Below are 23,629 nucleotides of genomic sequence, written 5' to 3'. Positions count from 1 at the left end.
TACTCATCTTCCGTAGTCTAGGTAGGCCCACATACAGACCTCTGCCAAAGACAAACGATTCATGCATGATCAAGTGAAACCCGACCCTGAATCTTCATCGAAATCAACATTATAATGGTTCCCTGTATGGTTTTACTTTTGTGGGTATTGGTTTCTTGTTTTTGTTTGCGCACATTCACACATTAGCATAGTTAACAGTCCTTGCAGATGCTACACATTCCGTTTTTTACTGGTTGCAGGATTCACGGCAATTGTAACTTTGAAATCTCATAGAACATCTACAAAAGTGTTTACAATCCATGCAATTGACGGTACCAGTTAGGTTTGGACTCAACTTTGTAGCATCACAAGCATTGAGAAAATATGTGCAAACTTTGACAGGTCCTATCCATCACATTGTTGCTCGATTTGCTTTACGTAACTGCTTCTCATGTTTTGCTGCTATCTATTCACAGGTGTAAAAACACAAATGAAACCCATTTTGGGGCAAAATAGAAGCTTTTTCTGTTGTATTCTCTGCTCGGGATCGGGTCATTTTGGAAAAAAAAATTTTTAGGCTATATTGACTTGAAGATGAATATTTGTATCCTTTTTTATTTCATCAATATGCCCATTTTATAGCAGTCCCATTCACATCTAGAAATTATTTAGACTTGTAAAAATGAGTGGAACATTAATACTTTTCGACTTTCATGAAGAAACTGAGGCACCTGAACAAAAACCTACACAAGCATCGAGGAGAACATGCAAACTCCACGTATTATTCATAGATTCTAAAGTGTTTGATAGTTATAGCTATCCCAAAAAATAATCAATATTCATGAAATAAGATACAGGTAGACTGATGTTTTTTCAGGGCAAGACTGATACCGATTATTAGTGATTAAAGAGGCTGATAACCAATATTCCTTTGCAGAAAAAGGGAAAATATTTGTCATCATAATTTTTGAACATTCAAAGTCCAACACTTCATTGAAATGCCTTTAAACACATTTTATAAAACATCATTTCGAATTTGCGATGTTAAAGGTTTAAACATTTTTTTTTATCTTGGGGCAGCAGACATCCGTGTTTTAAAATGAAAAAGAAAAAGTGCAGGGAGCTCCGAGGTGCAGCAGCATGTCATAGGAAATGGAAACTTCAACAAAAAAAGAGCTCCCTATAGTAAATAAAAGTACAGTATCCAGCATTTTAATCAAACTGAAATATTGAACTTACATTTCGCTTTGTTTTAAGTTAAAATAAAAATAAAAATAACAAACTAAAATAAAAAGTGCAGTGAGTCCAGCAGCCATTTTAAAAAACTAAATTAACTGATCATTTGAATGAACGAACGAATACGCTGTAGTTAACACAGTCTGCGAGTAATTACTTGTCTGGCATCAGATTTTTGAAAAAGGTCAATGCCGATCTGAGTAAAATGCTTAACATTGGCGCCGATAATCAGTTCCGGCTGAGAATCGGTGCATCCCAAATACAAACAGCTGAAGTGTGCCTTTTGTTTTAAGCGATGACTTTTGTATTTGTATGTGGCGCAGCGGAGGTGCGCACTCCCCTCCCCTTTGGTCGGGGTGGTTGAGGTACCGTACATTGGATTGCTGGCACTTGAGCCCATCTTGTGCTGGTGGACAACGGGCATGTGTGCGGTGTGGTCACGCACGCCCAGTATGTATCGGTGGTAAGTGTCACTTCACGAGAAGAGATGAAAACGCGATCATGAAGGTGGCTTGGTACCCAAAAATGGGGACAGATGAGCACCGGGGAGGATGCTCGGTATCAAGGGCAGATGCGCCATGTGTGTACTCACGTGTGAGTTTGTGTACGCGTGCCTGCCCTGCCCCTGCGTCTTTGTACTGGCTAATCTAGGCGTCAGCAGCTTTTTGAGGCTTTTGTGCTGACAATAATCACACGGCGCTCGTCTTTTCAATTCATCAGCAACAACAAGGAGGTTTCACATGTCCTGATGGAGAACACGGCGAGCGAGGGCGACGCAGTTAAAGTGGCCATCATGTTGCCTGGTTACTGCCTGGTTTGATGCTGAATGCCACAAAATAAAACGTACTCCATTTTGTTTCTTTATGATTATTATTATTTTTTTGGGGGGGGGGGTTAATAATTTATTGTCATGTTGCAGTGTGATGGACGATGAAACAAGAGGTCCAATCTGTCGCAAGCTTTCATAAGAAGAATTTGCCTCGGAATAATATTAACAACAATTATCATCATAAATAAAACAAGATCAGGATGGTCAGAACGGTTTCAGCATCTAAAAAGACAGTGTGTTTATTTTCCTGCTTTTAAAAATGTTTTAAAAAACCCTTTCAGGTATTTTGACCCCCGTGAATGCCCAAAGTAGAGATAAATTTGAGAGATGTATTTATTTTTTCGTCCGTAGACACCATTATATCGGAGTTCTAAATTTGTGCAAATTGTTTTCTATCCCCCTAGCCCGTCGCCCCCCACTGGGGAGGAGGAAGTAATTGTGAAAAATCGAATGACCAGCAGAGACGGGAATGATTGTTGTGGAGAATGATCATCTTTGAGTCCAATAAACACTTCAACACAACAAATCCAACCGTTCACTTCAGGAAACAGATATGCCCTCAGGTCTTTTGACTGACCAACTATCAAATAGAAAGCCAACTCATATTCCTATGATTCCTAATGTTTGGAATGAACATTTGTCAAATGCAGCTGCAAACACACAAAAAAAGTACAATAGACTTCCTAATGTTAAACTCAGTGGTGCTTGACGACAACACGTGTGCCATACTTTCAAAACAAACAGCAATCAAGTCTTGCCACACTGAATGAGACGAACCGAATGTAAACATAGGAGGGAAAGAAACGGCTTTGCGGGAATGCTACCGAGCTTTACTAATCGGAAAGTGTGCGTTGGCGTGCATGTGAGACTGTCAGTTTGCACAAAGGAGGAAAGCAAAAATACAGACACATCACTTTTTCCCCCCACCTCCCTCATAAATGTCCATGACACTTAAAAACACCCACGATAAAAAGATCTTCATATGTACAGTATATATTATCTTCTTTATTTCTAGTTGGTTCCATTCACTGTCCGCAATAGGATGAAGAACATGCATTGGACGGCCCAGGAAGAAGAACATCTTTAAGTGCATTTGTTTCTTGCCACCGTCGGGAAGAATGTTGTCTTTGCCCACAACAAACTTCTTCGCCTCTCAACATCCGTCACGAGGTTCATCGAACCACACCTTCAAACATCATGTTTAGTTTCACATTTTCACTGGCCGGGCTTGCTGCCCTCCTCCTCCTTGTCAGTCATGCAGCAGTTCCTGCAGGCAGTTTGGGGACTTGAAAGTCTCGGGGACTTCGCTGTCCAGCTTGCAGATCACCTTGTAGATGGCTTTTTTCCATGACGGGTCCGCATCTTTGCCAGCCACAATGGCGTTGAAGAACTCACGAAGGGTCACCTGGGCCACCTCGAGGAATCGATCCGGCACCTGCAAGACCCCAAATATGTTTCCAGATCTATCTCCAAACGCATTTTCACATGCGGTTGTCAAAATGATGAGAGACATCTCGTGTATTCAGGTGTTTTTTTTTTTTTAAAGGACAGTTGCAAAGTTGCCATTGTCCTTTCTCACACGATTCCCGCCTGTATGTGTGTGTGTGTTCCTAACAAGCAGAACAATACACACACTCACACACTGGCATGTTTTTTTTTTTTCTCCTGCCCCTCTCCCGGGGGCAAGAACATACAAAGACACTAAACAACCTGACAAGCTTGCTCTCCCTTTTCGCTACCTTTTTGTGTCTCATTTTTGAATGCCGATGTATACGCATACACATATACTTGCTGACTCCTCCAGACAAGGCGCATGATCCTAGACACTTCACCAAAGTGTGTAACCCTGTCACACGTGGCAGGACACGCCAAGGTTAGACGCCACCAGAACGGATGAATTGCCCCCCCACCCCCACACACACACACACACATACGCACACTAAATGATTCCCCAGACTCTTGTTCACTACATCTGCCCTCTCTCTCTTTTTAGCAGGCCCCTGGAGACCACAGTTGTTTCAACGAGGCCCTCTGTCACTGTCCTGCTAGGGACACGACGCACAGACGAACACAAAATACGGCGTCAGAACGGCGCCTGAGCTAATAATCATTGCGCACGACAAGCATGTTGAGTCAGGCCATTCGGGGGGCTAACTAGAAAGATACTTATTGTGTCGAGTGCGTCTGCCAATATGGATGATAAGGGGTACTTCATGCACTGACACTTTTATCCTGCCTTCATCTTCATCAAGTGATGCCATTGTTGCTTTCATTACCGTCTCTTGCTGAGGGAAAAATACATTAAACACGTGATGCTTTTTACTGCAAGTACATGCTGAGGTATGTGACTCTCTCCTGACAATGGAGATGCACTTGCTATTGGCCATTATTATTATTTTGTGTGTGTGTGTGTGTGTGTGTGTGTGTGTGTGTGTGTGTGTGTGTGTGTGTGTTGGTGTGAGAAAGTCCCTGCCAAGTGACAAGCATCTGCTTCCTTTTTCCTCTTGTACACCGTCACTGCTTTCAGGCCTGGCTTTCGTCACATTCTCCTGTTGTAACACTTGGGTCCAAAAATATTGTTCTCTTGCTTAGAGATGTCCGACCCCCCCCCCCCCCAACCACCCTTTTCCGACACCAATATTAGGTACTGATGCATAGTTTAATAATGCTTAAGTTTGGTTGATTATCGGAGGGGTATAACTCATGTCCTACTTGTTGAAGAATCGTATTGTCCTTTTTCATCACAAGAGTGACGCAAATGTCGTTTACCAAAATATGAGACCAGTGTTTTTTGGAGCTATTGATCAGAGTGGCTGTGATCTCATCATGACCATTTTCTTGGGCTATTACACTGAACTCATTTGGCTGTGGTGAATGTTTGTGTAATGGTTCTGATTGATTTTCTGCCTCCTCTCAGTGCTTTTTTTTCCACACATAGACAATGCTGTGGTTTTCATGTTGGTGACAACTCTACATTTGAAACTCGGCCTAAGCATTTAATTTTTTTTTAACATAATAGGACAGAAGGGGCATGTATACACCGTTATCGTGCCAATTGTATATTAGTCTCAGCATCACCACAAGGACGTTACCGGTAGTTAAGTTGTTCTTTGTTCTTAGAGGAAGGGTCTGCATTCTGAGATTGCTTATGTGTGTGTCACCGAACAGGACAATAGCCTGGGTCATCTGACCGAGAGGCTGCAGACCACTCGTATCACATGACAGCGGCTCAAGGCCACGTCTTTGTTAGCCGGCCCATTGTCAAAGCTGAGGAGACAGCTGCGGAGAGGAATCACTGTGTATCCACACACACCCACACACACACCCACACCCACACACACACACACACACACACACACACACACGAAGCCGACACAGCAACACATAAACCGTCCCCTCGTGACTCCTCATGGCTCAGTGACAAAGACGATGCCTTCTTCTTCTTCATCCCAACTGGAAGACACTTGCACATGCGCGCACATGCACGCACGCATTCTCTGAGCACATCGCTATATTTATAGTGACAGAAACTGGCAGGTGGCTTTGTCTGCAGCAAGGTTTGCTCTCTGTCCACTAGCGTCACAAACTTGTTTTCAATCTCCATGAAACCTTGATGAGTAGCTCATTTGCATCGATAAGTAAATGAGGATTCTGTATCAATGGTTGCTTTGATTCAGCGACGAAAGAAAAGACAACAAATTAGATTTCCGCCTAACAATATTTAATTTAGAGCCGTAACTATTCAAAGAAAAAAAAAAAAGAAATCAAGCCGCTATTAGAATGGGCCACTGCCATTGGTGCAGGGCCACTTGACATGGGAAAGAATAGGAAGCAAGATGAATGAATGGATGAATAAGACGAGGGGAAAGATGAAATAGAAAAGTAACACAGAAAGGCATGAGAAGTCAAACCTTTTATGTGGCACAGTGCTTATGAAATCGGATACTCCTGAAATGTGAACCCCATCCCCTCCCTCCCACGCCACCACTAAGGTGTGCATGTGTTTCATTTGAAGTCAAAGGTCAGAATTTGTGAGTCACCACACCCACCCTTCAAGGGGTCTTTGTCCAGATCATCACAAATGAATATCTGTCGGCAAACGTATTCTTGTATACAGGGCTATGTGTGTAGTACATAAAATTGTAGAAATGTTCTGCTACAAGTATGTAAACTCATGCGTGTGTGTATTTTTAAAGCTTAAAGTTCATTGTATCATGTTGCTGATTTGCAGTGCGAAGGGCCACCACATGAGTCACGTACATCGGCTCATTGTGCAAATATTTCACAACTTTTTAAACTCACAAAAGCGAGTTAACGTTATCATGCCCAGTGCTGCTGGCAGACTTAATGTAGACCCCTCAGTCTGTTCCCAAAAGAAAGTTTAAAAAAAAACAAAAAAACAAACAAAAAGGAAACATTTCTCTTCCTCTTGGCAGTGGCGAGAAGCTGACACCTTCCCCCGAGTGTCCTGGCAAAGAAAATCCCTCTGTCTCTTTTTTGTTTTTTGAAGTTGAGACTGTCGCCCATTACCTTTCCCTTTCTATCGCCGCCCCCTCCTCACGCCTCCCTCATTAGCTGGCGGTCGAGCCGTAATTAGGACAAAATACTTCCAGAGAACGGGCGGTGTGCAACGGTGGGGGAGGGGATTGGCTGATGGGGGAGGTTGTGTACAGAGGGGATGCTGGAGGAGAGTGAGGTGTAAACGAAAGAAGAATTTGGAAAAAATGTGGCTGGAGAGAAGACAAGGTAATTAATGGCGATGCAATAATTATGCCAACACATGCTCAAACACAGAATGAATGAAATATCATCGCCAGGAAATCATTTAAATTAGATGCTGACTGTGCGCAAATTAGCGTGAAGTTATTACTTGAACTCTGTGATGCTAAGTAGATGTCTAAGTAGTTGTAACCAGGCAGCGGACAAGTGAGCTGGGAGGAGATGAGGAGAGAACTGCGGAAGATGAGCGAGGTTGATAACCGATGAGGAGGACAGAGTCCGAATGACAATGGGGGAGGGGGGCAGGGGAGGAGGGGCATGGAGGGCTGACGAGGGACAAATCAAGGTGGAACCGTGATGCTAAATTTGGCTAAAAGGAGAAGACTCCCGTGCGCGACGGAGACTTGCTGAATCGGCCGCGGTTCCGGTTTCACGCCTCCAAGCTTGACAAAGAGAAAGAGTCCCTGGCCAGTAATGTTCCCTCCGGGCAGACAAAGGAAGGAGGCAGGTGAAGGTGGATGCAGACAGGAAAGGCGTCACACTAAGGCAGGGAATTTTGGAACGCGTCTCCTCATGTCTCATTTGGACGATGGCAGCTTCATTTCGCTGAAAAAGTCTAACAGCTGAACTCACCGGTATTGAAAGGAGGCTCTTCAAAATAGACCCCTAAGCACCTGAGCCAAGATAATCCATCGACTAAAAATAAGAATCCTAAACAAACTCTGGACCTAAATACTTACCATGTGTGACTTAAGTCACCTCACTCCAGTTGTACAAAATACGAACAGCGGAGGGTTGTCGCTTCAAGCTTCTTCTCAATCAGTGCAGAAAAAAAAAAATAGAAAGTGTGTTTTCGCTCGTGTGCATAACTCTAATGGACGTCTAAATGCTGCTGATGTTGTGTCAGAGTTTAAAGGCCCTCGGGTCCCCTTAGACTAATATTGGGAGGAGAGACGTGAGGGGGAGAATGTGACTTCTGCAAATCGCTTTGACAAGGACACCCATGCCTTGAGCGGCGTCCTCTTTTGCCTCGTCGAAGACACACAAACACAAACAAACACACACACACACGCTGCAAGGTCCATAGCTCAGCAGAAAATCAGGAGGTGACTGTTGCGCTCCCCACAGCTGACTTGGAGGGCGTTTGCTGAAGCCAATTTGTGTAAAACATTTAACCCCAAGCTACTTTCAGTATTTCCCACTGGATGTCATTCAAAATTATGAGTTTCTTGCTCTTAGTCTTATGAATAATGCCGCAGCGTTGAGTTGTATTGTGGTCTACTTTGATCGGATGTGTTTTGAAATTCGAGGCTTCCTTTTTAATTCCCCACGATGATTTTGTTTTGGGGTGAAATGTTTCATCTTGTTTGAACCTTGACCTGAACTACTTCAGCTGTCTTAGGTTCACTATTATAATATTTTCAATAGGGTTCTTGACAGACAAATAATGAAAAGTTTCAAGGGGGGCTAAGAATCACTCTGCAGTCAAGGTAGCACTGTCATGAAAATTTCAGAAAAAAACAATTTCTGGCACTGTTGAAGAAAGACAAAATTCTGACAGCTACGTCGTCATGTTTCTTCGCCTACCTCAAAGTCGTTGGCTTTGTTGTAGTGCATGTTGAGCGCCCTGAAGAGTTCGGCGTCGCGGCCCACTGCCAGCTCTTCGACACCAGTCACACCCTCATTGATAGCCTGCCGGGCATACTTCTCCATCTGGATGTAGTAGAACTCTCGGAAATTGCTGAACCACTTGATCAGCTGAGACGTGATGCAGCGGTTGAACTGCAAACATGTAGAGGAGGTGTACAACGAAAGGTTCCAGGCATTGGTTGGCATAGTGTGTGCAAAATACACAAAACACAGAAACGGTCTTAGAACCCAGTGAAATTGTGTGTGTGTGTGTGTGTGTGTGTGTGTGTGTGTGCGTGTGTGTGTGTGTGTGAGTGGGAGGCTGGTGAGGCGGAAAAACAGCTTTGACATGGAGATTAAGCTCTGCATTTAACAAGACATCTTTGTGTAGGGACCTGGCCTGTACAGGATTGGAGGGGGGGGATTCTGAAAAGATGGTGGGCATGCAGGGGATTGTTGTGTCGGAGGTGTACCGAGCTTTATACCGAGGAGGTGGTTAAACAGGCTGGGGAAACTGTGTTTGTGTGTCATAAAAGGATGTAGTATCACACATCATTCTTCAAATATTATGATGCAAAAAAACAACAACCCATAAATGTTTTAATTATGTGCTTTGCTGAAGTGCCACGGTTGGTCATTGGAATAGTGAGATCAGGAGTACAGCAGTGTCTTGATTTATGAGTTGAATTGGTTCTGTGACTCGTAACACAAGTTACATGTACTGTATTTCAAGCCAGTATTCCCCATTGAAATGAACTGGAATGCCATAAATCTGTTACAGTCCCAAAATCCACTGCAATTTTTTGTTGTTGTTGTTTTCATTCAATAAAAATAGCACTTTATTGTTCAGCAAAAAAGATGACTTGATCAAATAGAATGGATAAAGTAATATGATTTTATAATGTGTGATGTGCAGTACACCCCCATACTTTCGGGGTTTTTTTCTCCTTGCCATTTGCCACGTGACGTGCCTTATCCACTTTACCTTGCGTTAAAAGGGAAGTCATCACTGTGTGCCTTAGCTGTGTGACTTAAAAGGGCAAAGAAAACTGACCAATTGAAAGCTTGTAACTGGGAAAAAAACTCATAAGTTGGGGCACTCATGAATCAATGCACAACCATCATCTAAAATTCTAACCACATCCTATGCTAAACACCAATCCTCGCACTTCCCCCACCCCAGTTCAGATCATCCAAATGGCAGAGCGTGTGGCACGCCACTTTGTATTCCAAACCAAAAGAGGGAAAAGGCGCAGCATCAGAAATAAGTGTCAACTGATGCTTGCACTGCAACCCCCATCAGCCACTTCATTCGCCCTTCCCGCAACCATGCCAGAGAAGCAAACGTTAAGAACTGCATGCGCTGCAGCTTGGCACATTTTGGGGGCAAGACAATTTTGACTGTGCACAATCAACATAAATTGTCTCCATAGGTTGTTTAGATTCTCAATGAGATTGATTTAAAAAAAAAAAACATTTTGTCTGTAATGTTAAAATAACTGGTAATCGAGCTGCTACTAGTCCATATTCTGATCTTGTCAAATTGGATGTGGAACTCCAATTAACAGGGAGGTAAATAGGCAGGCGGGATGCGAATTGATACCCGATGAAATGATGTCAACCAACCTCTCAAGGAAAACGGGGTGGTCTGTATGAATTTGCTCATCAGCCTCTCTTACAGGAAACTAATGTGAGATAAGGAGTGAGTGTCAAATTAATCCGCATCCCCTTTAGCCTTAACAAGGCATTAATTGCTCTCACTTACTCTCTCAAGACAGGATGGCGACAACCTTGAAATCTTCATGCTCACATCTGAGTATCTCCTCAGAAGGAGAGGGCTATTAGCATTGTGTGTGTGTGTGTGTGTGTGTGTGTGTGCGCGCGTACACCTGTGTGTCTGCAGTGTATGACACAAGACAGTCGCGCACTCTCACCCACTTCACACAGCATGCTGGGCCGTCATTCTACACAAGAGACTCATCTTTAAGAACTGCTTTCCCAGAGACAAGTCCATTCAAGTCCAATTAGTGTGAGCCATTCAGGGTCCTAATTCCCGCACAGTGAATCTGCCTGATCCTTCGCACACATGCTACTTATTGTTCCCTCGAAGGGAGGGGTGGGACGGCAACGAAAGCGTGAGTGAGACACTGACCCGGATTTTGAAAATATGATAATAATGAGGGCGATGAAAGCAACGGGACAATGAAACAACACATATTAAAGTAAAAGAACAGCCTCGCGCATCACAAATAGGATTAGTTGAGCTTCATTTTATATTAAGCGAAATAATATCCTCCCATAGATACATATGACAGATTAATGTGGATTATCTGTCAATTAAAACCAAATTTAACAACAAATCATCATTTGCATAAAATGCTCATATAAAAGCGGGCACTTTTCTTGAAAGAATATGAGGCCAAAGATTTTTATGAAGCTTATGCTCACTAAACCTTCCATAATGAAAGTGGATGCATATGGGTGTGTTTGTTTATGTAGATATATATATAGAGAGAGCGAGAGAGAGATGCATACACACCCATCTCCCGTACGCCAAACCAGTGCCTTACCAACAACTAAATTCGAATCCCGCTTGGGGCAATATGAGCACACAACACCATCCAATCTGGGTCCTTGGGCAAGACCCTTCACGCTAATGCCTACCTCATACAATGATGAGAGACAATAAAATGAATGACATGGCGGCTCAGACGTCGCCCGGCCAAACAAGGTCTGCGTCAGGTGCTGGGGGACCAGAGCACCTTGATGAAAAATGGGCTACTGGAACAAAGCGGAGATGGGCGAGATGCGATAACATGGCTCTGTTGGAATGCTACTACTCAAGCAACCCTAGTCAGAGGGGTTACATGCAGAGAATGTGAGCTGAATGGTTACTTCGAAGCCCACAGTCACGGTTGACCACGAAACAACGAGGAGCTCAGTGTTCCAACATCCACAAATGGCAATTGCTATCACAACTTGAGATTGATGAGGTACAACGCAGGTTCCATGGTGAAGGGCCCCAGGCTGCCAGATCAGAGGAGGAGGTTTTACTAGGGATTGGGAGGCAAGCCCCAATGAATGCAAATGATGAGATTGGGAGACCAGGCCCAATGAATGAAATGCTGAGCAAGGCGGCAACTGACCTGAAAAATAAGATCATGGCGAGAATGAAGGCTGTGCAACCTAGAAATCGATTACAACAGCTATGTGAAGTACCACCTGAAAGTCTCATGGAAACTGTGACTGCAGCACTGAGGGAGACCGTAACGATCACGGAAACCAGTGAGCTGATATACGCTTCAGCATCAGTGATCCATTTTGGGTTAAAATGCAGTGATAGCTCCCTCTAGCAGGCGCTAAGCCAATCACCGAACGCGCACGTCCAGTGTCGACATAAGGCATTCTAGCTGGCCCCGGTGCGCAGACTCGTAATCTGATTGGCTATTGCAAGCTGACTGTGCCCGTTCATTTACAGCGCACAGGGGCCTGCTCTGTTTAATCTGAAGACTTTTGTGGGCCGAAGGCCCACCTTACCAGCCTTCCGCAGGAACTAGCTTATGGGCCGCCCGGAGGGCGGCGAACCACCACCTTACCAGCCTTCCGCAGGAACTAGCGAACCAGCTAGTATATATATATACACATGTGTGTGTATACCCGTATGTGTGTGCGTGTTTAATAATATCATAGTATAGTGTCAAAACTGAGTAGTGTTGTCTTTGTGAGTGCATTATTTTGGATGTATTTCTTGCATGAGATCCCATTACATGTGCGCAAGTTTTGTTCTTATCTTGTGATGTATCAGGTCTCAATGATTTTGTCGTGTGTTCATGCAAGAGCATATGTGTGTGGATCGTTAATGGGCCATCAGTCTCAATCGTGCACACACACGAGCAGCAGGTGAGCTTAGCAACCCGGTGTTTGCCTAGCAACCCCATGTCCCGCCGAACCTTGTTACCATAGCAGCCAACGAGCTGTGGCACTACCTGAAGGAAGTGGTCAGGCAGATATGAGCCACAGGGCAGCTGGTGTGTGTGTGTGTGTGTGTGTGTGTGTGTGTGTGCGCGCGCGCGCGCATTTGCATGCATGCGCACACACTCATTTGAATGCGATGTCCCGGATCTACGAAAGAGCCGTATGCTCTTTTGCAACAAAACACATCACGGCCTGTAAACACAAAACAATCAACGGCTTTGTTTTAAAGCTGCCGTTGTTGTAATTTGTTTATGCCCCCCCCTCCCCAGTGCACTCCTGCTGTCATATTCTCAGAATCACCCACCCCCACTACACATACATACCTTCCATCTGTGTTTCTGTCACAGTTGAACTCAACTTAAGTTAACAGACACCATCTTCTTATTAATTTTAGGTGATTTGATGTTTCAAAAAACATTACTACTCTGAATTTCACATGTGAAAGTGAAAACCTTGTGTCTGGTTTGAGTGACAAGAAAGGATAGAGGTTGAGGTCAGGATGGAGGAGGGCGAAACAGTTTGCCTGAGACAGAGATAGCCCCCCACCCAACACCACCACCAGATACAGTCCCCCCCGCCCCCCCCCCCTCCCCCCATGCCCAATGCAGGCCGATTAAGGCCAGAAACTCTAATTGTGCTCCAAAGATGATGTGACAGACTGGAGCACCCATCTGCGGCATGCATGTGTTCGAGCAAATGCTCAGAGTTTAAAATAAATAAACCAAATACACACATCCACAGACACACGCATGCACACATATACTCACACACACACAGCGGCTACGAAATGCTATTTGCTCGATGGATAATTTAGCATCATGTACCTGCACACCTGACCTCCTCTGCAGCTAAGCCTGAAGCATTTTTACCTCCAATAGTTTTTGTTGTGGATAGATGCTCCCACAAGTTCCAGAGAGGCACGTTCGGGAGCACGTGAACTTTTGTTCACGTTCGTGTACAAAATGCGTGTGATTTAAACAGGGAATTAGGCGTCATAGAAAAGAGGAAGGCACTAGTGCTCACCTTGACGTCAGAGAAGAAGATTTTTAGCATGTTGGAGGACGGATAGCGAGTGTAGAAGAACATGAGCTTGGCCTTCTTCAGGTGATTGGGAGACAAACCCTCTTGGATCTGGAGAAAAGTGTTAAGGTGCAACGAGCAGTGGTTCACAAAGCCCAGGAAATGGCATTAATCAGCTTGAAAATTTGTTGACATGGACTGATTATTTTATAAGTGCTCTTTTTTTTCCAGGGTTTTGTATATACATTAGATATTCGTACTGATTATTTGTAACCAAATAATATTTTTTTTTAAACTGCTGAATTGAATTACTTCACGGAGATCTAGCAGTAAAATGTGTTCTATCACCATATCATGCAATAATTTGCAAATAAAATAACATTCATTTAAATAAAAAATGTTTTATGATCATAATAATGATTCAAATTAAACAAATATTTTTTCTCGGGGGGCAAAACATGAAATGATTGTACTGTATAGTGCCCTTAAAGGCATGACGGGGAATAAAAAAGTAAGAGTTGTTCCAAGTAACCTTCATCTTGCAATCCCACAGTTGCTCCTATACTCTAAACAATTTCCTCTGCCATCACTCTTTCGAAACCATGAAAAGAATAGTTGTCGAGACCTTGGTTACACGGCGATGGTCTGCGTGTGTTTGTGTGTGTGCAATACATGCATGTGTGCAACGACAGCTGTCCCCACCACTCTGCCATTTTGCCACTACATTAACAGCCCTATAATCTATCAGTGAAGATGAGGCAATCAATGAACCCCCCACAAGGTCAATTAGCGCGCATGCACACACACACACACACACACACACACACACTCACACACACACACACCCAAACCCCAAAGGGCCCGATACGGCAGCAAAAAAGAAAGGTAATGAAAGAAGTGTAAGCAGACATTGATCATTTTAGTCCTGCATTTCACTTGACTTCTACAGGTTCAGTTTGGTCACCTTTTTTCACTAATCACAAAAAAGCTTGAACACTTTGTGAAACTGGAGGTGAGTCCTCCTCAGTCATCCATCTTTAGTTTAGCCCTGCATACGCCAGTTAACATCAAGCGACACCATTAGCTGTTTAACATTCATACCAACCTGTCACTGTGGACTGCGGAGGATAGTGGATAATACATCTGTGCCTGTTTTAATGTCACAGCTCACAAACTTGACTAACAATGTGATGAAGTGTTGTGTTGAAACTGGCTTGTGTGCGCGCGCGTGTGCGTGTGTATTAAGGTAACTGAGAGCCAGTGAATAAACAAAGCAACTGGTGATGCTCCTTCCTGCTCCTCATTTTCTCTTTATCACGTGTGTTGATCCTGATGTGTGTTTTGTGAAGGACTCACTACATCAACTGTAACCTAACCTTGCAGCCGTGTGTGTGTGTGTGTGTGTGTGTGTGTGTGTGTGTGTGTGTGTGTGTGTTCGGGGGTGCAAGTTTACAAGGAAAGAGGTGGGGGGGGACCAAATTCATAAATGAATGGAGTACATCTGCTCAGCTCTGCACAAAGGATTACCGATACACAGACCCAAGATTTTGAAACGATCACAAATTATCCCGTGGCCTTGGTCAAGGTTTATTCTTGGGCAGAAGGACACCTTTCATAATCAACCAGAATTGACCGTGGTTTTTGTAAAGTCTAAAAATCAATTATTTGCTCTCGATCTTTTATCATTTAAAAAAAGGAATGCTTGCCATCTTCGAGTCGGTGCCATTTTCTGAAAAGCGTCAGAGCTTATGTTATTTGAAGTGCTTGTTTTTGCTCTAGAAAGCTGAGTTCATGGCCAACCACAAATTTTGTGGCTAATTTCAATGGTTGTTTTTCCTTGACTAATATTCATTTTTTAAACGTCCTCATTATCTTTAAAGCAACACTGAGATCAAATCATTGTGATTGCAAGGAAATCCTGTTTGTAAGGTTCAAAGTCTTGTTTTGCACCTCACTTTGTTCTTCCAACCGTGCGCGCTTGCTGCCCCTGTTTGCAAATGTGGCTATGAGGAGACCTCTCCATATGAAAGGTTAGGAATGAAAAGATAAACGGCTACCTGCAAACACCTGTCCACAACCACGCTCTCGGAAAGGGCGAACATGCATGTGTATGTGTAGGCAAGAGAAAGGAGTGAATGCACGCACAGCTGCTGAGCAATCGAGTGCAAAGGCCAACGAATCAAAGTGGCGGTGGGAGGGACTTAAGGAGGAAGACGGCGTTCTAAATGCGGACACCTTTTGAAAACTGGCATCAATGAGGCAGAGCGTCTTTTCCGCTCTTTGAAACGTGATTAGCTTTGAGCTGTTGTGTGTGTGTGTTGTCACAAAGTTGCCCCCCACCCACTTGCTTTGAGCGTTCATGTACAAAGTCTGCGTGATGAAAGCGAGCAAACGGGCACGAGCTTCACGGACTTAAAAGAAGTTGAGACAGCGGCGTGCGACCTGTTTAATCTTCCCCGCTCTTGCAAGACCCGGCGCACCTCGTCTCATCTTCCCTTCTCGGCACGGAAACAAGAGGGAACCAATTAGCCAGTACTAATTGATATTAAAGACTTTGCGCCAGTGGTGTCGGCAGCTGCTATCCCAAGACACCACGCACAAACACACACGTTCACACTGGCTCGCAGTGAGAAGGATACAGTGCTGCTTGAGTATGGTGAGATGTCGGCCATATCTGCCAGGTCGCCGCATTCTGACTTGATGAGAGACAGAGACAAACCTTCGGGCCCGTGTTGACCCGGGGGGCTCTGCCTGTTGGTGTGGTGACCGAGGTGCCCTCCTCCGAGCGTGGCCATTTTGGTTCTCAGGCTTACAGTTTCACGGGTCATGTCCATGCAGTCTGGGGAGGAGTGGATGTGGTTGTGGTCCTTTGGCCCCGGGGTATAGCCTGTGCCTCCGCCGTGTGATCCCAGAGGGCTGTGAAAGGGGTAGCCCATGAGTGGGAGAGGGAATGGGTGGCGGAAAGATGGAGGGCTGAACCCAAGAGTGGCTGTGAGAGGCGACGGGTGGAGGGAGGGATGGTGAGGAGGCTGCGGTGGAGGAGGAGGTAGAGATGGGGGAGCGTTCTCTTCACCGCTGACACTGCTCCCACCGCTCTTGCGCACCACCAGCGGCAGCGCCTCCGTTTGATCGTTGGGCGTCGGCACCCCGCTGAGCCTGCCGTTCAGACCGTTGAACGAGTCCAGTGGGCTCGGCACTATTATGTCGCCGAAGCAGTGGAGTCTTTGATTGGAGGAGTGGTAGTTGGAGGTGGGGCTGCCTTCACCGTGAAGCCCGAGGGCAAAGGCACCACCGCCGAAACGAGGGTCCGGGGTGAGAGAAGGGAGCGGACCAAAGGGCAGGGGACCCGAAGTGGATGAGTTGGAAGATGAGGAAGGGGCAGCGGGCGTGCTGTGGCAGCCGTGATGGTGGTTGACGGCCTGCTTGGGTGATGAGAAGCCTTTGACAACAGTGTCGACAACCTGCGAGACGGCAGTGTTGAGCTCCTGCTTCAGCGTTTCCGCTAACTGCCTCCCCCCTTGCCGCTTCATCATCCTCGCCCCGTTCCTCTCGTCATCCTCCGCCGCAGCTCTCCCCGCCGCATCGTCCTCCATCTCTCGATCCATCAAGGCCTGTTGTCGCAGTAGGGCTCGGGCCCGGTCCAGGAACAGGCCCGGGTCCAGGTCTGACAGGTTGTCATGGCGCCGCCGCCCACTGTCCCTGTGCCTCTCCTCTAGGCCATCGGAGCGGATACTGTCCTCAGACAGGTTGCCATCCTCATCCCTCTCCCCTCCTCGTTCCACCTCGCCACCCTCGCGGTTTTCCTCCTCCTCCTCCTCCTCTGTCTCGGAGTCGTAGATCTGGTAGAATTTCTCCTGAAGCTGGCGCAGTTGCTTCTGAACAAGAGAGCGAAGAGTGTGTTGAGATTCGCGTCTTGTTCGCCTAAGGGGAGAGTGTGGCTCTTGACCTGCTCATTAATGCTTTCAAAATAAGGGTTTGCTTTGAATTTAGGCTGTATTAATGACACTGTCTGGGCTTGCTTTTTGGCCAAAGGTGGTGGTGTGAAGTAAAGTTTGTAAAAAAAATACTTGATGGGTGATTTTTTTTTTTTAAGTAGAGTGGAAAAGAAAACATAGGGACAGCAGTGACATGATTGGGAGAAGATATTTCTTGTTTATGGCCTTATTTAAAAATATAAAAAATATATATATATATATAAATATATAAAATATATTTGACAAACATTAATTGTCACTTTTGTGCTTGCTTCGCACTGAGTCTACTACTTTGCGCAGGAGCTGAATCGGAACTTCAACTTTCACTAGAGTCTTTTCACACAAGTATCTGTTCTAAATAAAGAGCGTCAGTACTTCTGCCACCGGTGTTGGTGACCCACCTGCATGTCTTCCAGCTGCAGTTTGAGCTGTCGCCTCTCCTCCTGCCGCTGCTCCCGCCTGGAACACACCAGCTGTGTAAAACTATGTTGCTGTTGAGGCAGGCGCTGTTTCCTCTTGTTTTCCCGGTACGCCTCGCCGGCGTTGACCCCTGCTGCCCTCGAAGCGGGAGAGCCGAGGAGGGAAGAGGCGCAGTCGCTTCGTCTGTGGCCGTGACTACTGCTGTCCTCTCTGCGCTCGTTAGCCTTGTCGCGGTTGCTTTCCTGGCTGCGGTCGCCGGTGCTGGGTCGGACCAGCGGTGAGTGACTCATGCCGCGAATGATGTTTTCCACCCGAGCCCGCTTGGCCCGAAGGTGCTCGTCCGACAGCCTGTCTAAGTCAAACGTGGAGAGGGACAGTGGCTGAGCGTGGGAGCTGAGGTCGGAAGGAGGTAGCGGTCGTCCGAATGACGGCGGGGCCGAAGGGAGAGATCCCGGTGAAAAGCAGTTGGACGGGCTGTCTCGGTCCTGAGAAGAGGAATTGCTGCAGGCATCCTCAGCCTGGATCTCGGAGCCACCACTGGATAGAGCTCCACTGCCCTGAAAAAGACAACAATCATATACAATTAGCGATTGACTGATATTTTCATGGGACGGGAAAGAAGAAATGATGCTTTGCTCCTACAGATGATATAACACTGCAATACATATTGCCCCCTCAACATGCAGCCAAAATGTCTCAACCATTGGCAACAAAAAAAAATGAGTGCACCCCCAAGGGAAAATTTACCAATTGTACCCACAGAGCCATTTTCACTCCCTGGTGTCATGTGACTCATTAGTGTTAGATCTTTAGATTTTATATTGATCAATTTGGATACTCTTAAAAAAAAGTAGAGGTGGGTCAAAAAGGGACAGACCCAACTTTCTGGGATTATTTATTGATGCCCAAAAGTTGGCTCACATGAACAATCTGCAAAATCCCCCAATTTTTTGTGGGTTATTCATTTGACCCAACTTTTTGGGTGATTTTTTTTTAATCCCTAAAAGTTGGATCAGCCTTTTGTTTAACCCAGTTTGAGCTCTTTTTGACCCAACTGTTTTTACAGGATCCAAACCGATCAATATACAGTAAGATGTAATACTATTGATTCACATGACAAAGGGTTGCCCACCTTTTTGGGTTATATATATAATCCAAAATGTTGGGTCAAATGTATTACTTGTAGAAGTGGTTTGTTGTTTATTCATTTGGGGTTATTTATCCCCCCAATTTGGGTATTTGTAACCCAACTGTTTTTACAGTCATTTCACTTGAAAATGAAGAAGTACCTGAAAGCCGGAGTCACTCCCTCCATTCTTCCCCATGTTGTTCTTCAGAAGCTGTGAGATGATGGTTGCCCCGGTGAAAGGCATCATGGCATCCTCGTACGAGTTGGCCCTCTTCAATAACTTCCTCAGAACATTGGATTTCTCCCCGTCGCCGTGGCTACCAATGTGGTCTCGACCAATGAGCGAGCAATCCCCATCCTGATCAGGGCTATGGGATTGGTTCATGTTGTCGAGGAGGATCCCTGTGACACTACCGACGGTCCTTTTCACACCGATGTCCACTCGTCGGCGCTTGGTCTGTCTGGTTAGGAGCGCGGCGCTGTCATGATCAGGCATCACGCAGAGCAGCTACACTGAGCATTACCAGGGGTCCTCGCAAAGGCACTGAAACTGTGGGGATGCACACAAACACAGATTACAACTATCCTTTCATCTTCTACACTACGTTAGCCCATTTGGGCTGAATTACAGAGAATACACTCTGGACTGGTTATCTACTATTTGCATTATAAAATAAAAAATAAAACAACCATTGACACTCACACTTACACTTTTACACAATTTTGAATCGTAAATGAACAAAGAATGCATGTTATTTGAAAGTGAGTGGAAGCCATGATCATAACTTAAGAATTCTGAGGCAGACGCGGTGCCTCAGTCGACATCTATTGATTATAGTTTGACTTTTTTAGAATTCATGAAATGTTCAACAAAGAAAAAAAAACTAGCTATTTTTAAATTAAATGCCTTTCATCCTTTGACATAGCGGGATACTCAACACTTGCACAATTTAAAAGCAGTCTTTCGTTTTTGAACATGCATGCTTCACATCATAAAATCACACGCACACTCACACACACGCACGCACACACACACGCACATATAATTTGGGTGTTAATTTGAGATGACTGAGGTAACATTTTAAAAGAGCCACGGAGATCTTGAATTTAGATCTCATCTTTAATTTCCAACGCTCTTTTCCAGAAGTGGTCAACTTTCAAATAACTTTTTCAATTAACCGAGTGCACGTTATTATTAGGTGTGCGTGTGTGTGTGTGCGCGCGCGCCTCTCGCAAACATGCAAACCCACTCTCGGTGTTAAATCACTGGCTCACTCAACCCACACGCAACACTTTCTTTGGTTCACACACAGGATACATAGATAAATGTCTTTGTATGGGCGAGGTCCCGAAGTTGCTCTCTTCGCGTAGACAGCACACACATTAAAAATGTGCAGCCCGTCCATCTATTGCTTCTTTGCAAGGCTTTGAAAGCATGCTGTACATGTGACACTGCAAAGTGTCGGCGTGTGTGAACGAGCAGACTCACCAGGAGTAATTTACAAGTGCGTGGTAGGACACGTTTCAGGAAAAAAAATCAAAAATGGGAACGTGACGATAAGATAAGTTTGAGTAAAATTGACTCATCGTTCTTGTTAATTTAGGTCGTGCGGGAACTTTACCCCTAACTGCACAACCCCCCTTTTATGGCGCAAAATGATATTTTAAAGAATTTTCTAAATGGAATACTGTACAATTCACAAGAGATATCAGCGGTAATATCATTTTAAGTGTCTTCAACAAACTTAGTGTTTGATTCCATGCATGGGAGTTCCACCTCGCCTGAGTAGGACCCGCGCACGCGTGACTTGCCACCATAAATAGTTTGGAAGTATTTTCCAAATGTAAACGTAACCCGGTGAAGTTGGCCACATAAACGTAAACGTTCTAAACACACAAAACTGACACGGTACAAATACAAACACACATTGACGAGCGGAGCGGGGTCGGAACCTTCCAGAGTCAGAAATTCAGGTTGGTTGCAGCGCAAGTTGCTACTCACTTGGTTGTTCTCGGAGTGGGCACGGGCCCGAAAACACGTCGTGGAGGAGTAAGTTGTTGCCGGAGATTGACTGCGCCAACGCAGTGACGATGTGACAAGAGTTGGCGAGCTCTTCGGGACGCGGGAGGTGTGTGAGGCGTGTGCGGCCACGGTGGATCACGGAAGGCGCTCGTGAGAGGGACAGCTTGAGAGAGGGAGAGAGAGAGAGAGAGAGAGAGAGAGAGAGAGAGACAGAGAGAGACAGAGAGAGAGCTCGCCTCCTCCGTAGGATGACCGGTGTCGGGGGGCACCGTGCGCGCACCGGCCCGTCCGCCACTTTCCACACTCAAGTCGTCTTACTGACAGACTGCAAGACTCCCAAGCAAGAACCTCACTGAGACGAGCGAGGAAGGGATGCCAAGTTTCCGCGTCACGCGAGGTAACGCCCCCACCTGACCAATAAGGAAGAAGAACCCGGACCACCGGCTTTTATTTAAGAGGAGCCCGCCGTCGCACAGGCGGAGTGGACGACGATCACGAGGGTAAAACAGAAAGACTGCCTGCTACACTCGCAGAGACCCTAATGCGAAAACTACTCTTGCGAAAACTTAGTAGATGTTTTAAGTGATAGATATTCTTGCAATAAGTATATTTTTTTGAACAAAAAAGATCCTATCTGTATGTATGCTCCGTTATGATCATGTGCCGCGGCTCACTTAGTTCTAATAAACGCAAAATTTACCTTATATTGGGTCACCTTCCTCTCTGATGTTGCAGTGATGGTGAAACGTCTGTTGTGAGACGCACGTAACACCCGTGCATAAAAAGTCGCGTGGTAAGTGGCTGACACGAGCACGAAAAAAAAGCTGCAACAATGCACTGCCAATGGAATGGAATGTACCCGTAATACATTCACAAATGTTGAGAGCGTCGTATTTGTCTCGTGGCTCTGCTGAGTTGTGAAAAAAGTTTCGCTCGCAAAAAAAAAAAAAAAAAAGAAGCCAACGGACGCAATTAACATGATACAAAATTAGATATAATGAGGGTCACCTTTGCTGGAAAGCACAGAAGGGGAAACATTTTTTTTTGTTGGGGGGGGGGGCGAAAGTGAAACGACATTTAACTCTTGAAAATGTGCGTTTAAAAACTAGGCCCCTGGTCCGCATTTTGTTGTCGTTTTTTTATGTATCAAAACAAAATCTAGCCATGTGTTCACTTTCCAGTGTTCGCAAAGGAATACCCAGGTTACAACTCAAATGACTGTCCTGGGACCCGTATCTGAGCGTATTCGGCGCATATTTAATTAAAATCAATATCATCAGCAGCTTGTCTCGTTCAATCACATTTCAATTTTTCTTGAGTAAGTTGTTTTAGTATTACAACGCAAACAAAGTGCTTTTTACCCGCGATCACTTCGTTCCACGCAGGTTCTCTTTGCATGCAGCGCCAAGCGGGCCCCGTCCTCCTAATGATCTCTCCTCAATTATTTGGCACCGACTTGGGTGTTGCGCGCGGGCACACGCGCGATGCTCGTTTTTCCACCGCACGATTGTGCTGCAAACGACGTGAAACATTTACACGCATTAAGACAACACCGGTGCGATTTGGGTCTTTTGGTAACTTCGACGTGTCATTTTTTATTTAAGCAGCATTCCGGTTTATGCGTGCTTTTGATATAATGGTAATTACAGGGTGGCCTACATAAAAATGTGTCTGTGTGTGTGTGTGTGTGTGTGTGTGTGTGTGTGTGTGTGCGTGCGTGTGTGTGTGTGTGTGTGCGTGTGCGTGTATGTGTGTGTTTGTTTGCGTGCAGTCCGGTCTGTTTTGCAAGCCCTCTTATCTGCACAAAAGGAGAGACACTATTGAGATCGCAGGTGGTCCAGTGGTTCGCTCGTCGACCTGCCAGTGCAGAGGTGCCGGGTTCAATTCCAGCTCTGGCCTCCCTCTGTGGAGTTTGCATATTCTCCCCAGGCCTGCGTGGGTTTTCTCCGGGTACTCCGGTTTCAATGCACATTCCAAAAACATGCATGGTAGGCTGATTGAACACTCCAAATTGTCCATAGGTGTGAGCGCAAATGGTTGTTCGTCTCTGTCGCGTTTCGGACGAGCTGAATAATGTTTTGGATCCCAAAAATAGACTCCAGACAGGCAAAGACACTCCAAAAACGTCATTTTTTCTCTTTTATTTCACATTATTTACCAAAAAATGTCTACATAAGTTTAAAATTGTAACTCTGAATTGTAACTCAAAGTTGCTATATTTTACATACCAACTCAGTTTAACATTTACATCAACAAGGAATATCTTTACCTGCAATGATTTTATAACTACGGCAAGAGTCACTATTGGGTGACCAACACATACAGTGCTGACACAGTTTGTGAAGTGTGTCAATACACCCCTTGAGGTATCATCGGTACTACTGAGAGATCAAGAGCAAACATGACGAGAGGTTGAGAGCGCGAACGTCAAATGATCAAGGGCAGCAGCAAGGCAAACAATTCTCCAACAACCAGCAGACAGTTTGTGGGTCATTAAATACAGAGTTCCCTAATTGCAAGATTGGCATCAGGTGTGCCACCAGCAAATCTGCTCAGTCTGCTACCTGCTGGCAAGGCCAAGAACAGGAACATGACTCTGTGTGCCCTGAGATTCAGGGTGTCCCAAGCCTACTGCCCAAAGACAGCTGGGATAGGCTCCAGCACCCCCCCCCCCGCAACAATTCTGATGATAAGCA

At 45.3% G+C, this 23,629-nt stretch overlaps 1 protein-coding gene across 1 annotated transcript; it reads right to left on the bottom strand.

Annotated features, from left to right (window-relative positions):
• Positions 1-2,105: 2,105 nt before the first annotated feature.
• prox1a (prospero homeobox 1a) lies at positions 2,106-21,598 on the bottom strand. Its single transcript, XM_052057714.1, has 7 exons — positions 20,913-21,598; positions 19,071-19,460; positions 17,763-18,338; positions 16,027-17,262; positions 13,391-13,498; positions 8,351-8,545; positions 2,106-3,479 (listed from the first exon to the last, which is right to left on the bottom strand). Exons 2-7 carry the CDS (start codon positions 19,404-19,406, stop codon positions 3,294-3,296), a joined length of 2,637 nt encoding a protein of 878 aa, XP_051913674.1. The 5' UTR covers positions 19,407-19,460; positions 20,913-21,598; the 3' UTR covers positions 2,106-3,293.
• Between the last annotated feature and the right edge of the window lie 2,031 nt (positions 21,599-23,629).

The sequence above is a fragment of the Hippocampus zosterae genome, chromosome 2, assembly GCF_025434085.1.
Source record: "Hippocampus zosterae strain Florida chromosome 2, ASM2543408v3, whole genome shotgun sequence".
NCBI classification, from domain to species: Eukaryota; Metazoa; Chordata; class Actinopteri; order Syngnathiformes; family Syngnathidae; genus Hippocampus; species Hippocampus zosterae.
Note: the sequence above shows the minus strand (reverse complement) of the source record. Positions and strands in the feature narration are given on the sequence as shown.